This window comes from Sorex araneus, chromosome 2 (genome assembly GCF_027595985.1).
Source record: "Sorex araneus isolate mSorAra2 chromosome 2, mSorAra2.pri, whole genome shotgun sequence".
Classification (NCBI taxonomy): Eukaryota; Metazoa; Chordata; class Mammalia; order Eulipotyphla; family Soricidae; genus Sorex; species Sorex araneus.
In genome coordinates, this window is record NC_073303.1 from 378,976,995 (window position 1) to 378,993,341 (window position 16,347).

Genomic DNA, 16,347 nt, shown 5'->3' on the forward strand with positions numbered 1-16,347 from the left:
ACCTGCATTCTCTGAATTCTGCCCCGAAGACAGTTCTCGCAGGTGGCCTAGCTTTGCCCGTGGGCAGGAAGCACATGCTTCTCCGTGCTCAGCCCATGGCACCCCCATTCCTGCCCGTTTGGGGGCTCCCCATTAACACCTGGCGCGAAGAGTCCCGTGGAGGATATCTGCCGTCGCCAGGAGTCTGGAAAGAATCCCGGGGTTTGGCTCTGGCTTCCGTGGCAGCATTTCGAACACCGCCTTTGCTCCTCCCTGTGTTTCCTGGTCCCTCTGCTGCGCCGTGCTGCTCCTCACTGCACACCGCGTCCCCGAGGCCCGAGGCCCCTGGGCGCTACGGCGACCCTGCTCGGGCCCAGCAGGACACGCGGCACTAGCGTGACTGTTGCCTTGGCAGTGGCAGCTGGACTGCCTTTCCCACTGGCCACCTGACGTGTTCCGGGGGCTGCGGCGGGCGGCCCGCGCCCTCCTGGGCTGCTCGGCCCTGCGGGTTCTGCCGAGCCGACCCTCAGGCCGCAGTTGGCCCAGTGTAAAGCACCTGTTCTTGAAGTTAGACTTTAGCTACATGTATATTTTGTATTTGACTGGTTAGGCTGTGTTTTATTCTTGCTTTTCCCGTATTAAATAATTGTTAGCCCCTTGAATATTTGGCATCATATTTAATCTCCCTTCAGCATGTAATGTGCAAATGTTATATCGGGCAAACACTTTTCCTCTCAATTTACTTGAGTTTTTCCCCTGTGTAGTGTAATATTTTTATTTCAACTCTTAAAGCTTAAACATTTTAATTAATAATTTTTTTCTATTAAAAACTGCACTGTAGTTTCTTAGCTCATCCCCTAAATTATCCTTGGTCATGTAAATAAGCTGTGCCTTGCAACTTTGGGTTCTTAACCTTTACTCTTTGCTATTAGCTTTATGTTTTTTTAATTATAGGAAAATAGAGGACAGTGGGGAAGTTATGACTTAAATAGACTGTTGTTATTACTGTATTCTTTCTTTACGGAAATGAAAAATGTTATTTATTTTGTCCAAATCAAACAGAAACAAATATGGAATATTTTGTACTGTAATCTTGGCTAAGCATTTAATATCTTCATAGTTTGTTCCTTTATACATAACAATTATTTGCCCATTTTAATGATTGATGGTGTGATCACTTATTTATAGTTATAAAACAAGTATTGTCTATTGTTATCACCAGATACATAAAGAGAATTTTTTTCCCCAGAGAATAGTATGTTTAAATGATTGTGATTTCATTGTTTGAGTATTTAAATCACAATCATTTAAAATACAAGTATATTATTTTAGTATTAAAATGGAAGCTGCCTGCTACTCTATGAACTTATTCGAAATAGACCAAAAATGAAAATCTTAAGAGGCATTCACGTATTTTGAGAGTTTTCTTGGCTCTGCCACATGCTTCTTCCATTCGACCACAGCTCTTCAGGCCTCTCGCTGCCTGTCTGCAAACACGTCCAGATGAATTTAGTGTTTAATGGTAGGACTCTTATAACATGCCAATTTGATTTGTAGCCCTTCATATCATAGAGAGCTAATTAAAATCATATTTTTGCATATGTCATGCTTTTCATGTACATATGTAAATAGTTTCTATTGCCTTTCAGCTATTAGTAATTAACTTTATGAAGGACAGCTGTAATATATAATTAACAAAAATGTTTGCAAGCCCTTTTACACGCAGAGTTACAACAATAAATTTTCTTTTTTTTAATTTATGAAGAGAGCCATTTAAGTCTGATGCTTCTGGATGAGATCTCAGTTGTTTTAAATAATCACAGGATGTGATTAAATAGATGGTGTTGTGTAGTCAGGAGCAGAAAGGTTTCCCGAGCTGGCTCCTCATCCGGGTGTACTTCATATGCATGCCAATAAAATGGGATTCTTGCATTTGACTTGTGTGTAAAGTAAGATGGCATGTCAGGTCATCCTTTCTCTTTATTTCAGTGATTGATATCTTTCTGGCATTTAAGTACATTGTGTGTGTGCACTGCAGACACATAAACATTTATATTATTTAAAAAACTTCAAATTATTGCCATGTTTTTTAAAAGAAATTTCATGAAAGTGATTCATTTTCTCTTTTACAGTTCCTTAAATATTTAATAAAATGACATTTTCTTAAATCTTTTCACGATTGAAGTGCAGAATCAGCTAGGGAGCAGTGACTGTTATATTAAGGTTTTGCTTTATCTTTTTTTACTGGCAATCAAGTGAGTTTCTAAAGAAATGAAACTATTGTTTGTTTTCTCTTAGTAGAATCTAGTCAGAAAATGAGCCAGTTAAGGGTGATTCTTTCTTCTGGCTTTCATGGATCGCAGTATTCTAAAGTCTGCATGTACACTTTTGTTTAGCCAAGGTGCCAGTGTAAAGTGAAGTTTTATATGACATACACACGTATTTCATATTGCACGCATATAGATCATTCGTATATACATGTCTGCCCTTAAATACTTTTTAATATATTTCTAGGAGCATAAAGTTTTTGTTTTAAAATGATTTTTTTAAAATTATTTTTTAATTTCTTTTCTTTTAGAGTTGCTTTTGTAATGAAGAAGCATCTGAACACTCATCTACTCGGCAAACATGGAGTGGGCACCCCCAAGGAAAGGTAATTCCCTGCTTCCTGCAGTCAGCAGTTAGGTTTGCCTCTTTGGTTTTGTTTTGTTTCATTTCAGGTTTTGTGTAGGTGACTTTGTCTGGAATTTTATCCACTCCAGCGTGTTCGCATTTGTGATACTCAGTGGTTGCATATCCTCCTTTTCCTGTGCTTTTGTTGAAGTTTGAAAGTAACATTTTTGGATGCTTCTGAGGACAGCCGCAGACATTGCTGGTATTAATGAAGAATCCATCGCGCGTCGTTTCCCAAGTAGCCGCGCAGTTGCCGGCCATGAAAGCCTGCAGTTATTCTGTCTCCAACTGCCAGGGCTTCTCTTCCCCGGCCGCTGGGTCCTGGTGAGCTTCTGCCACAGGCTTGAGTCTCTTCGCTGACCTGAACCCAGTGTGGCCCTCGGGGAATCGGAGGGGCTTGGTCCATCGCGTGTCCACCTCCTGCCCGAGAGCCAGAGCGTCCCCGAGCCCCCATCCTCACGGTACCACCTGACATTCAGGAGCCCCGAATGCTCCGGAAGGCTTTCTCGAGCCTTGGGAGCTTGCCACGCGGAGTGTCCCCTCACTTTCCTCTGGGGCTTATCGTCACTCAGGGTTTTTGGCGGGGCCAGGACACTCTGGGAATCTGGAAGCCCCCGTACCTCCTGTTGCTCAGCCTTCCCCTTTCCTTGGCGGCATTTCATTTCAGCCAGAATGTCTGTGTTGAGTCCCGAGTGCCCCTTCCTCCTCCCCCCTCCTCCGCCTTCTCTACTTCCCCCTCCTTTGTCTCCTTCTTTTTTCCCTCGTACCCATGGGTGCTTGTGGGGCTACTCCTGGCTCAGTGCTCAGAACACCATGTGGTGCCAGCAATGAATCCAAGGATCCAGCTTTTTTGAGCTCTTTTTCCTAGCCCTGAATACGTTACTCTTGAAATTTAAAAAAAGAAGACACCCCACCCCCCCAAAAAAAAACCCCAAAATGTCTAGAGACTTAATTTGGACTTTCAAAGCTAGTTTTCTTAAATTTAAGAAAGTAGAAGCAAGGGGGTGTTTTTTCTTTTTTTGTACAAGAGGTATTTTTAATTCCTGAGCTTTTGTTGCTTTCACAAGCGTTGTCTCAGTTATACTGAGGCTTTATTAGCAATGCCCTTTTCCCCAGTTTTATAGTTCTTCGAATGGTGATTCAGGAATATACAGTTTATTCGGTTTCTTATAATCAGTAATACCTACTGTAATTGCTATTGTAATTCCAGTGCTCCTCCTCACACTACTGCTGCTACTGCACAGTGGAAAATCTACTTCTAGGAAATGAGGGCGTTTTCTTCACAAAACATACTTACAGGAAAACCGTCTGCATTGGTCACTGGAAAGGACACGTGTCCTCACTCTGCCTCTTCTCTATCACGTTTATGTTCATGTGTAGCATTTTTCTTCTGATTTAGCAATTTCAAATATTTGAAATGTTTCAGATTTATCTCTTCGCATATTCATTTGTGAGCGGAGCGCCTTAGAGATGGTCCACGCTCCTGTCCATTTTGACAGTTTGAAAGCCCGGGTCACCATGTGCCTTTGCTTACGCGTTGCAGGAGCTCTGCCCTGGCCTCCCTCAGCCCAGCTTCTCCTCCTCCTGGAGGAGCCGGGGGCGCTGCAGACACGGGGAGCGTGGCTCCGGCATTGACACTTTCTTGTCACAAAAACCAGACATGACTCTCGGGTGGCGAAGCTGACCCGTCTTCCGTGTGGCTGACGTCTCCGGGGTTCCCGGTTGCAGTGTTCTTACCTCCATGTCGTCAGTGCAGTTTTTTTTCTGCTATGAAAAACCCTGGTTTTAGATGTCTGGTTTACAATGGCAGTTTCCAGGGCATTCTCTAGCTGCCTGGATATACTGACTCGAAATGCCAGAGCTTCATTCCCGTGTTTCCCCCAAAGGTGCCCTGAGTGGGTAGGACCAAGAGTGCAGTGGCATATCCCACACGTAACAGCCACTGCTGGCCGTCCACGGAAAGGGGATTGATTCCTTCCTGTGGGTTAAGAAACAAAGAAACTTCATCAGCATGTTGAACCAACATTCGGAGCATAGCTGTTCTCTAAATTAAGTTAGACAGCTTTTTTCTTACCTACTTAAAACATTAATGCCTTGGTTGTAATTTTGCAAGCTGGCTAAATTTTAATTTTTTCTGGACAGTATAATCAGTTTATTTTCTTATGTTTTGAATTTGATTCTCCCCTCTTATGCACTGCATATTATAGCAAATAGTAATAGAAGTTAGCTAAATAGGCTGTGACAATTAAATTAATAATGCATTTTGTTTGTGAGTATTTAAGCCTTTTGCTTTGACTGATGGATGTGAAAGTATAATACATTACAAGTAGGTTCTTATTCTTGCACTCTTGTGTGATGAACCAATAAATTTTGTCAGCATTACTATATCATTCATTTGCCACAGAAACCTAGACGTTTTGAATATTTTTTTTTGTTTCCATGAACTCCTACTATTATTGCTTTCCGAGAATATACTGCCTTTAAATTTGCAAGAATTTATTTTAAGCCAGTATGTTACTGTATTTCTGAAGTCTTTTGCACTTAAATATAAACAGCTAACTATAGCTACATTCAATTCACATTCAACAATAAACTTCAATTAATTTGCAAGTTCATTCCAAAGTATCTTCTATTTTAAATAACTAATTCTCTTTGTAATATAGTATGTCAATGTATCTTTATGACTCTTTGGATTCACTAATAATAATCTAGAAAACGAGCTTATCCACAATTATCACAATTGAAACAGCCACAGTAAGTATATCTTATGTGAAAGCCAGGTGCACGTTACAATAGAAATAGATGGCGTTTGTAGCTCAGTGCGGAAATCAGCTGGGCTTTGAACACTGAATAGTGGGGAAGGAGCGGCTCAGCGTGTCTCATCCCGTTGCCTTGGTGGTTCTGGGGCAGTCCAGCAGCACACCGGCCCCTCATCAGAAAGGCTGCGGTACGCCCCAGGCTCTTTCTCCAGCACGGAAAGGTTTTGCACCACACCTGGTGGTCCTCAGGCTTACTCCCGCCGCTGTGCTCAGGGATCACTCCTGGCAGGCCTCAGGGGACCCCCTGGGCTGCCGGGGGCTGAACCGGGGTCGGCGGCGGCAGCATGTGCGCCTTCAGTGTGTGCTCGCTCTCCGAACAGGAAAGGCCTTAGAGCTGCTCTGTAGACCGTCGGAGTTTATGATCAGAGGAAATGCACCTGTTGTTTCCAAGGTCCCGATGGGTCTCCAGATCAAAACTGTAACAGTTTTCGATGAAGTTATTTTTAGAGATGATTGCTCTCAGGGCTGGAGCAATAGCACAGCGGTTGGGCGTTCACCTTTCATAGGGCCGACCCGAGTTCGGTTCCTCCACCCCTCTCCGAGAGCCTGGCAAGCTACCGAGAGTATCGAGCCCACACAGCAGAGCCTGGCAAGCTACCCGTGCGTATTGGATATGCCAAACACAGTAACAGTAAGTCTCTCAGTGAGAGACGTTACTGGTGCCCGCTCGAACAAATTGATGAGCAACGGGATGACAGTGACAGTGACAGTGATTGCTCTCAGGTTAGGTGCCTTGTCGTCAGCAAAGCTAGGGGGTCTGTCAGACGTCGGGGGCAGTGGTTTCCGTTGGGCTTTCCCCAAGCCGTGTTTATATGCCTTCGCCCTGACCTTCGGGCTAGCCCCTCACCCAGCTCTGCAGCTCCTACGTAGCCGTCTTCTTATAGCACCTTTGATTTTATTAATAAGGACAATACCTCCCCTGCATTTCCCTTTGTGCCAGATAGTCTGTGTCCTAATGAAATATTGACGATTCAGAATCTGGTTCTGAGCTGGTGTAAGCCCTGAAATAGGACCGACTTTGTGTAAGTTTTCCTATGGTCTGTCTGGGGCTGGAGCGATAGCACAGCAGGTAGGGCATTTGCCTTGCACGAGGCCGACCCGGGTTCAATTTCCCACCCCTCTTGGAGAGCCTGGCAAGCTGCCTGTGGCGTATTCAATATTCCAAAAACAGTAACAACAAGTTTCACAATGGAGACGTGACTGGTGCCCGCTCGTGCAAATCGATGAGCAACGGGATGATGGTGATACAGTGATGGTTCGTCTGAGTTCTTTTTCTCTCTCTCCTTACCCTTTTTTATTTATATGTCAGAATGTGAGTGCGTCCTCAGTGTTTTCTATTTTTCAGTCTAGTCAAAAGACTGACTCCGTCCATATTCTGGTCCGAAGTCTCTATGACTGGGGAAGCACATAGACAGGTACATCCACAATTGCTATTGAGATTTTGCCACTATACTTTTTATTGCTTGGAAAATTGGGTTTTCCCGATTTTACACATTTAAATAAACTTAATCTTCTAAGGTTAGGGGATATTCTGTTCTTAGCTTTAGGTTCATTTCTTTTATCGTCTCTGATTGTCCATTTTAGAGATAAGACTTGTCTTTGGCCAAGTTCTGGTATTATTTTCTTTTAAATAGGGATGGGTAGTTTTCCTTACTATTTTTCCATGTGAATTTCTGTAAGGTAAGTACTGTTTGTTATTTATTATTCAGATGAATACCATATTGTTATGGATATTTTCAGATATTTTGTGTCTCTCGGAGGTCGCCTTGGAAAGTTCTATATAAAACTCACCGTCATGCTGTGTTCCTCACTTCCTGACTCACTGCTGATAAGTCTTCTCCTTTTGTCTCTTCTCCCTTTGCTGTGATTAGAACTCTCCACCCCCACCCTCCCTTCTTAGGAGGGTCCAGTGCAGGGGGATAGAGTATTTATGGGCTCCTTTATGCATAGAGCAGCTCCTCGAGCCAACATGGAGGAAGAACTTAGGAAGCCATTTCATCTTGGATGGCTTATTTTAATGAGAAACTGCTAGAATTGAATGAATTGATAATGATCACATAAGCTGAAGCCCGCCTTTCTGTCTTCTCCAGATTCAACATCTGTAGTGAAATGAGGACAAAATGTTCTATGATTGCTGGACGCGTGTGTGTGTGTGTGTGTGTGTGTGTGTGTGTGTGTGTTATGTTTGTAAAAGAGTGAGTTGACAGTAGTTTTGCTAGATAATTACTTCTCTGTGGGAAGATAGGAGTCATGCCCTCTCATCTAAAGCCATGTTATTGTTTATAGAGAAGTTCCCTTTATTTCACTGCCTTACACTGATAATGTACCAAGTATGCAGCGGACAAGTACCTACTTTCCACAGTGCCACCTTGCGAGCATTTCTCCTGTAGTCTCTGAGCGTCCTCTTCTCCTCCTCGGTTCCCGCTGGGGAGCGCAGTCCTGCGTGTGCGCTGTCCCTAGCCCGCAGGGGCACTGCACCAAGTGTCTCCACAGCAAATGGAATTGGCTACGCCTCTGCCAGCTGCCACGGCAGAATGACCTTTGGTGTCAAACGTGGGGATTGGGGAAGCTTCTGCTGATGTTTTGGCCCAGGAGTGGGGCCTGTGTCCAGGTGCTTTCCATGGCCCCTTGTGTGGCGGTGGCAGACTCCATCCCTCTGTGCTCCTCAGCGTCTCTGAGTCCCTTGTGCAGAGCCTGATGCTTCAGTTGTGTACAGGGAAGCGCATCCATTCTAGCGGGCGGCTCGTCTGGCTCCCGAGGACTTGCTGCTTCCAGCCTCCCCTTCCCTTCCTCCACGCACTCCCTTTGTTCTCCCTCCGGCTCTAGGACAGGCTCTTCCGCTGGGGGTGTCCGGCGGGGCGCTGAGCGTGAGCCCCAGCGGTGGTCTGCCCGGAGGCCCGGCCTGGCTGACTCTGGCAGGCTTCTCACGGGCCTTCCGGCCTCGCAGAGCGTCGTGCTGTCGAGCTTTCCTCCTCGTGTTCCCGCCGGGGGACTCAGGTGCGCGCCGGAGCTGCCTCTAGCAAACGGGGCGCCTGCACGTGTGCATTTTCTTCCTTACTGTTATTCTAGTTCCATCGTTTTCTCCCTTCTGGGAGATTCCCATTTTATGTGAGCAATATCTTTTAACAGCCGCACATAAATCAAAGTTCACATAATTCAGGAGACGCTTTACAATGGGAATTTTGTAAAGTTGGGTTATTTTTGTCTGGAGTACATGTGTCTTCCGGCTCTTGGTCTGGGGCAGTGTACTGAGAAGCGTCCAGCCCTTGTGTTAGATTCAAAGAGAAACAGACCTTGCCTGTTGTATGGAAATTTCGCGCACTGCTTTGATGTTATGTAGTGGAGCCTTTTCCTTTCTAAGCTAGACTTTCATCTTTAAGGCTTGGCAGACTGGTAGCTCCTGGTGTTTTCTGTGCAGAAATAGTTAATATGTAGTACACAGCAATAAAGGGGTCTACATTTGTGTTGAAGACCAGGCCACTGGCGGTCACCTCTGGCCGCTGGAGGCTCACGTGTGGATTGGCAGAAAAAACGCCATGTCGCTATGTAGCGGAAACTCTCACGGCATATAGAGGGATTTCAGATGTTAGTGTTTTATGTATTATCAAAAAGTCAGATAGTTTCTATCGTTCCCAAGATTCATTTAAAAAAATTTTTCTGTTAGAATTATTTTCTTCTCTTGGGACTGGAGCGATAGCACAGCAGGTAGGGTGTTTGCCTTGCCTGCAGCCGACCCAGATTCGATTCTTCTGTCCGTCTTGCAGAGCCCAGTGAGCTCCCGAGACTATCCCGCCCCCATGGCAGAGCCTGGCAAGCTCCCCGTAGCGTATTCGATATGCCAAAAACAGTGACAATAAGTCTCACAATAGAGATGTTACTGGTGCCCGCTCGAGCAAGTCGACAAATAACGGGTTAACAGTGCTACAGTGCTTTGGGCCTACCAAGCTCCACACAGGAGGCTCTGGGGACCTCAGGGTCCCTGTGGGCGATTCTGTCTGTCAGCTGGGCCAGCCCAGCCCGTGGTTCTGTGCACAGCACCGAGGATGCAGTTGTTCTGTCCCTGCGCATCCGGGCAGTGCTCTCAGGCCTGCAGTGCTCAAGGAGCATCTGGGCCCAGAGATAGAACTGGGGTCTGTTGTGTGTAATGCAGATACCGTCCCCCTGCCCGGTCTCTCTGGTCCTGATGTAGAATTTTGTTGAGCACTCATCTCTGTGCGTTTGGCATTGGCTTCTAAATACACACGGCTATTACGTGAGTCTTGCTCTTCAGAAGATACGGGTTTGTATGCAGTTATTCAGTATGTCCAAAGGAAAAGCTACGCGATGAACAAAAGAGTTTCCGGCCAGGTTTTATGGTGCGTGTCGTGAAGCCATCTTGTTTCTTACAGCTTCATTCTCTTTAATGAGCATTCAGACGTGGACTACCCCTGGGGCTGAGTCCGAGTGGAGGTGGTATGTCACATTTGAAGGTGTCCAGCGTCTCTCTGTGGCATGACACCCGTGTTGGACCGAGAAAGTCCCGTGGGACTGGCCTGGTTTGTGTTGGGGGCGCACAGAGGAGAGCTCGACCCCAGGCCGGGCATTGGAGTGTCCGGGGGGTCTCCCCAGCGGTGTGGGATGGTCAGGGCGAGTGTGGGTGCTGGGCTTGAGCCAGACGAAAGCACCCTGAGTGCACTGCCCACTCCCTCTGGTCCCCGTGAGCGGCCTCTGGAGCAGAGCGACTGGACATGTAGAGTGGGCGGGCTCAGCTCGGGCCTTGGCGAGTGCCCGCCGGCCTCTGCCCGCCGCCCAGCCTCCCTCTTTCTCTCCTGGGCTTCCGTTCTGCTCTGGCGGCATTCGCCTTCGCCAGCTTCTCTCGAGCCCTTTCGGGCCTTCGTCCTCGCCCCGTCTGCCTGGAGTTGCCTTGCTTGTTCCTCCCTTGGTTTCCCTTGGGTCATCGTATTCCTGTTGACCCTTGCTGGGTATGAAGGGCTGCTGGGTAGAATATTTTTCTATTCCACCACTTTCTTCTCAGAAAGAACCCTGGGAGCCAACATGAAAACTCCGTGCAGAGTCTGTTTCCCAGTCCGTGTTCCACGGGGTTTGGGAGCAGACATCTGTGCCTTCGCGCTGGCAGTCTTGATTCCGACGAGGTCCGTTTCATTCTGCTGGCTGTTCTCTTACTCCTGTGTGGGAACCAGGTGCGGTTGGTCAGGGGACAGGCCGCAGACACGCTGATGTGCCCTCCCAGAGAGCAGCCACTCAGCGCCCCGCAGAGAGCCGCCCTCTGCACCCTGTCTGCACCCACTGCTGCTGTGACTGCCCTCCCCATCCTGGGGTGCTAGCACCCACTTTTGGGAACACTGTACCCGGCCAGGTTTGATCCCAGCACCACATGCTCCCTGCCCCCCCCCCCCACAAACACATACACTCACCCCCCCCACACACCCAAACACATACACACACACCCTCCACACACACCCAAACACACACACACACACACACACACACACACACACACACACACCACAGCGCCTGGTGTGCCATGTTGAATAGCCCCCGTTTCTGGGCTGAGTGGCCCTGGGAGTGGCCCCCAGGCACACGGAAACCCTCTCGGGATGCTGCCCCCATAAAACAAAGAAGTCAGGTTCTTTTTTTTTTTTTTTCTCTTATGGGTCATACCCGGCGATGCACAGGGGTTATTGCTGGTTTTGCACTCAGGAATTACTCCTGGTGGTGCTCTGCAGACCCTATGGGATGCTGGGAATTGAACCCCGGTCAAGCACATGCAAGGCAGACGCCCTCCCCGCTGTGCTATCGCTCCAGCCCCAGTCAGGCTCCTTTTGATTTGAGGAAAAGTGAATTCTGCCCGGTGAACTGTGAATCTGCTAACTTACTTTTTTGCATGCAATAATTCTTTGTTGTTTAATGAGACAATTAAAATTTTAAGGAATGTTTTTTCCTGCCATATAGTCTAGTAGGCGAGCAGATCTTGTGTGTAAAGTGTCTGCTGATGTAATTGTTTTTTAAGGCAATGTTAAGTGATCTAAATATGGTCAATCAAATATGTAAAAGATATTTTGAGAATATAGGTGTTTTTCCCTGGCAGGCATCTGGACTACTCTCTTTTTATGTCACTTAAATTACTGTTAGAACACTGGGACTTATACATCTGGACTCTGACTAAAATATGCCTCAAGCTCTTATCTTTAATTCCAGTCAGTGCCAGAATCAGAAAGAACAAAGGCTATATGTTCACTGCAGCCTTCAATTATCCTTAATTACCAACTTTTATACAGTTTCATTATACAGTACTGACTTTTTGTGAGAGGTTCTTTATATTCATGATGTCTTGGTAGTTGCTTATAAAAGTCCAAGATTAAAATTTTTCCTCAGGAATTTTTAGGGAACTTATAACCTTTCCAAAGTAATTTTTGTAAAGTTGGCTCAAATAAAATTTTATAGCTGAGAAATAAGCAGTTTACTTTTCCTTATTGGACAGAGGACTGACAGGCTTCTCTCCTGGATCCTTCGTCCCTGACTGAAGCCGGTGCTCCTGGGGTCGCCGCGTGCTGAGGGCAGAGCTGTTCTCCTCACAACTGCGTGTCCTCTCACTGCTGCTAGGCACAGAAGGAGCCAGGTGAAAGCAGTGTTCTTTGGGAGCTGTGTCCATCTTTGGTCACCTTAATGATCTCCAAAATGGCCTTCGCTGGCCCTAAGCCTTGCTCGCCTTTCAAACCTCCCATCTACTGTGTCGCGAGATAACGAGCACCACCTTCGGTTCTGCGGGCTCAACACTTGCCAGGTTCCAGCTGTCAGTCTGGCACGTTGGTTAACCTAGTTCCACTCAGGAAGGTTTCTCCATCTCTGTCAGGATAGATCTCCGCTCTGGGAAGCAGTTCTTTCCAGAGCGCTTTCCTGTAGTCCTGCCCCCGTGTCCTGAGCAGCGACCCCTCGTGAGAGGCAGAGCCTGGGTCTAACGTGGTGAGGGGTAGCTCAGCCCCCCCGTCAGCCACTGAGCCATGTGGAGGCAACATATGTGTGGCTTTTCTCTTCCAGGCTCCCTTTTTTCTCACTGTGTAAAGCCTTCCCCAGGTGCATGTTTTGAAGGCAGGTGTCAGTGCACTCCGCTTGGCCCTGGGTTCGCTGAAGACACACACCCTGTCTCGAGAGTCGAGAGTCACTGGTGCCGCCCCTGGGTGCTGCTGGGGGCTTTCCTTCCCTGCCAGCTCCCGCAGGGCAGTTGACGCCCAGTGAGTATTGGGGGACTTAAGATTTTTAAATCTTCAACAATTTCTTCTTCAAAGTGGACTTTTCCTTAGCTGCTAATACATATTCACAGTCGCATGATAAGAGGGTGTAGAGTTGCTACACAGTACAAACATACTACACGTATGTTCACAGTATTGTTAAATTTGAAAGCACTTGTTTTTAGGCAAAAACATACCAAGAAAGTTCTCAGTTGCTCAGGCCTAGAAATGAATTATCTGTTCCCCCCTCTCCGTGCTAGTTTGTTTGAGGGAGAGACAGTGGGAAGCAGCTGACCCGGCGTGACGTCACGTCTGAATGAAATCAGGCGCACAACTCCTCCGCTCACGCTCAGACTGCAGTATGCTGTTCAGAACCTTATTTCAAATATATAATGATGTGATATAGATGTTTTATATATTTTGCAGGTGTAAAGTGGCAGATTTATTGTTGGATTTGACACCACTTAAAATGTATGTCTTTGCCTTCTTTTAACAGGAAAGTGTCTTGTTTATATGATAATCAATATTAATGAGTAGAGGGAATTTTAACTAAGGAAGGAACCCCAATGCTTTACTTTGTTCTCAGAGCTTGTAGTAGTAGGTGAACATACCTCCTGGTCTCAGTGGGGCCCGAGTCTCCTCTGGGGGGGCAGGAACCCCGGCTTAGAGCCGAGCCAGTGGAGCCAGGGAGAGTCTCAGCTGCTTTGTCAGAGGCCGGAAGAGAGTCCCCGGGACCGTGGGGGCACGTAGGGCTGCGCCTCCTGCTCGCAGCTGCTGTCACACCGATGCCACTACCCTAAGGATGGCTTGGACACAGCCCCGGTCCTTTGGGCCATCCCAGACCGTTTACCTGGAGTCGGGTGGACTTAGCACTCACGTACTTGTTGCGCTGTAACTTATGTTTCCGTGGAAACTCTGGTTTTGAACCAGAGCCGCGGTGTGAGCGGCCTCACCTGAAGGCACGGGCGGCCTCCCCCACTGCCGCAGCTGTCGGCGCTGCTTCGCGGTACCCGCGCATCAGAGAGCAGCAGCTGACGCAAGTGCCTCGGCTGTTGAGCTGCTGAGAATAAAGAATGGAGCAAACCTGAGGGTAATTTTAAGCTGAAAGTACACATAGGCTGCATTAATATCTGGGAGGTAATGTTCTGGCTCTCAGGTTTGATGGTAGAGTTATGGATGTCCCTTACGCGACGGAAGGTCACGCACCACGCGGTCGGGCCAGAAATGGACGAGTGACAGCCACAAGTGATATTTGTCTTCCTGTCATGCCTCAGTGTCTCTGTGGCAAATCCGTGATTTCACACTTCCATGTGAGCCCTGTCACGCTTGATGTGAAGCAAGGAAAGGTGTGACTGGAGCTCGTGTGTAGTTTGATAGCCAGTAAGAAAAGGGCCCCTTCCGCGGGAGGAAGGGTGTGGGGCAGGCGGGGCAGCGTCTCTTGGGCTGTTGGCAGTGGCACGCATCTGACTCGCAGCAGAAATGTCGTTTGGTTTGAAATTATTAGTCTTTTTGTGGTCTTTGGGGCCACACCTGCCCGAGCTCAGCGCTACCTCCTGGCACTGAGCTCAGGGATCACGCCTGGTGGTGCAGGTGCAAGCAGGTTGGCCTGGGGCTGTACTGTGCCTCGGGCCCCCAGCAGTACTTGCGCGTGTGTCTGACCTCACAGTGATCGGGTAGTGTCTCTGGCTGGTCGCTCCCTCCCTTTCATCGTGAGAAAAGTCTGTTTGGAAATGCTGGGCGGGGCCTCCCACTGCTGACTAGAGCAGGGCCGGCAGCCCAGCCGACACGCAGCAGGAGGCAGCCTGATGGCACTCCTCACCACTGGGCGCGCCCCTCTCAGAGAGACTCCCGTGCCCCTTGGCCTTGCCTGCTCTGGGTCCCCCGTCACCCAGGGAGGACTGGGAAAGAATTGCCCTGCTCTTCCCCGAGTGGAGACCTTGGCGTCTAAGGATGAAAGTCGTGCCCTCCCTCCCGCCCCGAGGCTCTGCCTAGCGCTGAGCGGCTTGACAGTTGTCTTCTTCCTCCGCGGCTCACCCGCTCTCGCCGCCAGCTCTGATGCCAGGCATTAAAGGTCACTGCGGCGTTGTGCGAACTGGGCTCATCTTGCTGCCCGGGGTGGTCGCAGGGCCCTGGGAGTTCTAGCTCCGCCTCCGCAGTTCAGTGTGGAGACGTAAGTCAGGAAGTGAGCTCTTAGGAGCTTCGTAAAAGTGTTCTGGAATCTCGTAGGGGTCTTTCATCTTCTTGTCGGAACCCAAGGCTGTTCTTGGTGATTCTGGACTATATTTTATATTTCCTAAGATCCGAAAGGGGTCACTTCTTCTCTCTCCCTTTTCTAGGGCGCGGCATGTTCTGTGGGTACCACGACCACGGCTCACTGTGTCCAGTGCGATCTCCAAGCACCGTCTGGGAGAATTCCACAGATTGTGTAGGAAGTTGCATGTAGACGTGAAGTTTGTTTCATAAACATTTTGTCCACAGTTTAAAATTAATCACTGCCCTAGGTTAGCCTATTATTGAGAATTTTGGTAGTTAAAATTGCCCTGTGTCTACAGTTTTTTGCATCCTTCTTTTGGTCAAAAGGAACATTGACTTCACAGTTGCCCGGTGATCTGTGCTGCTCCGGGTGCTTTGTTTTGGTCTCGGGGAGTGTCCTGTACACCGTCTAATCACGGAGCGTTCGGGTCGGGGTAGGCTGGGTGCCATCTGGAGGTGCTCAGGAGATGCTCCCGACTGTGCTCAGGAGTGTCACCGGCTCTCCAGGGGGCTGCGGGTGCGCGTGGGAGCCAGCTGTGCTGCTGGGACTGAGCAGGGCTCAGCTGCCTGGAAGGCCAGTGCCTCATGCCCTGCACGCCCTCTCCCGTCCCAACACTCGGAGCTTTCATCTTATAACTGGCAGTGAATGATGTACAACTTTATATATATATATATATATATATATATATATATATTGCGTTTTTGGGTCACACTCGAATTACTCCTGGCGGTGCTCAGGGGACCATATGGGATGCTGGGAATCGAACCCGGATCGGCCGAGTGCAAGGCAAACTCCCTCCCCGCTGTGCTATCATTCCAGCCCCTTGCAACTTAATATTCTTATGAAAGATAAGTCCTTCCACTTTAAGGTGCTGACTGATGAGACAATATATGAAAATAGAGACGTCTGAGCGTAAGTTATGTTTTGTTTTGGGGCAGCGCCTGCTGTGCTCAGGGATGACTCCTGTGGGTGTCAGGGGACCAAGGGAGGTGCCGGGATCACACCCTGGCTGACTGTGGACAAGGCAGATGCCCTCCCTGCGGTGTTACAGCTTTGGACCCGCAGTTTAATCGTTAAAATGAGCAAGAGGTACTTGACTCAAATCTGAAAAATATTTCAATAAAGCTTTTACAGTGATGTCACTTACAGAAATTATAGCACTTTTACTTTTTTCTTTCAGTGGTGACCTCATTATTAGTATTTGTTGATGCATAGACACAATATGCATCAAGATATATCAAGATTTTTCTCAAAAATATTGCATGGTGGAAAGTACATCAGCTGAACAAAGACAAGATGTTTTTCACGTAGCATGAAAATCCATTTCAGACCATGGGATTGTCTGCAGAGTAACCTTGCATATGCAACAAATTCTGAAGTCAGATGAATTTGT

General features: G+C 47.8%; 1 protein-coding gene across 1 annotated transcript in view; it reads left to right on the top strand.

The window, feature by feature from the left end:
* The window catches only part of ZNF407 (zinc finger protein 407), a 339,799-nt gene that overhangs the window by 142,523 nt on the left and 180,929 nt on the right, over nucleotides 1–16,347 (top strand). The window contains exon 4 of the mRNA XM_055126093.1: nucleotides 2,558–2,632. Within this exon, the coding sequence (XP_054982068.1) occupies nucleotides 2,558–2,632 (75 nt within the window). The remainder of the gene's footprint in view (nucleotides 1–2,557; nucleotides 2,633–16,347) is intronic.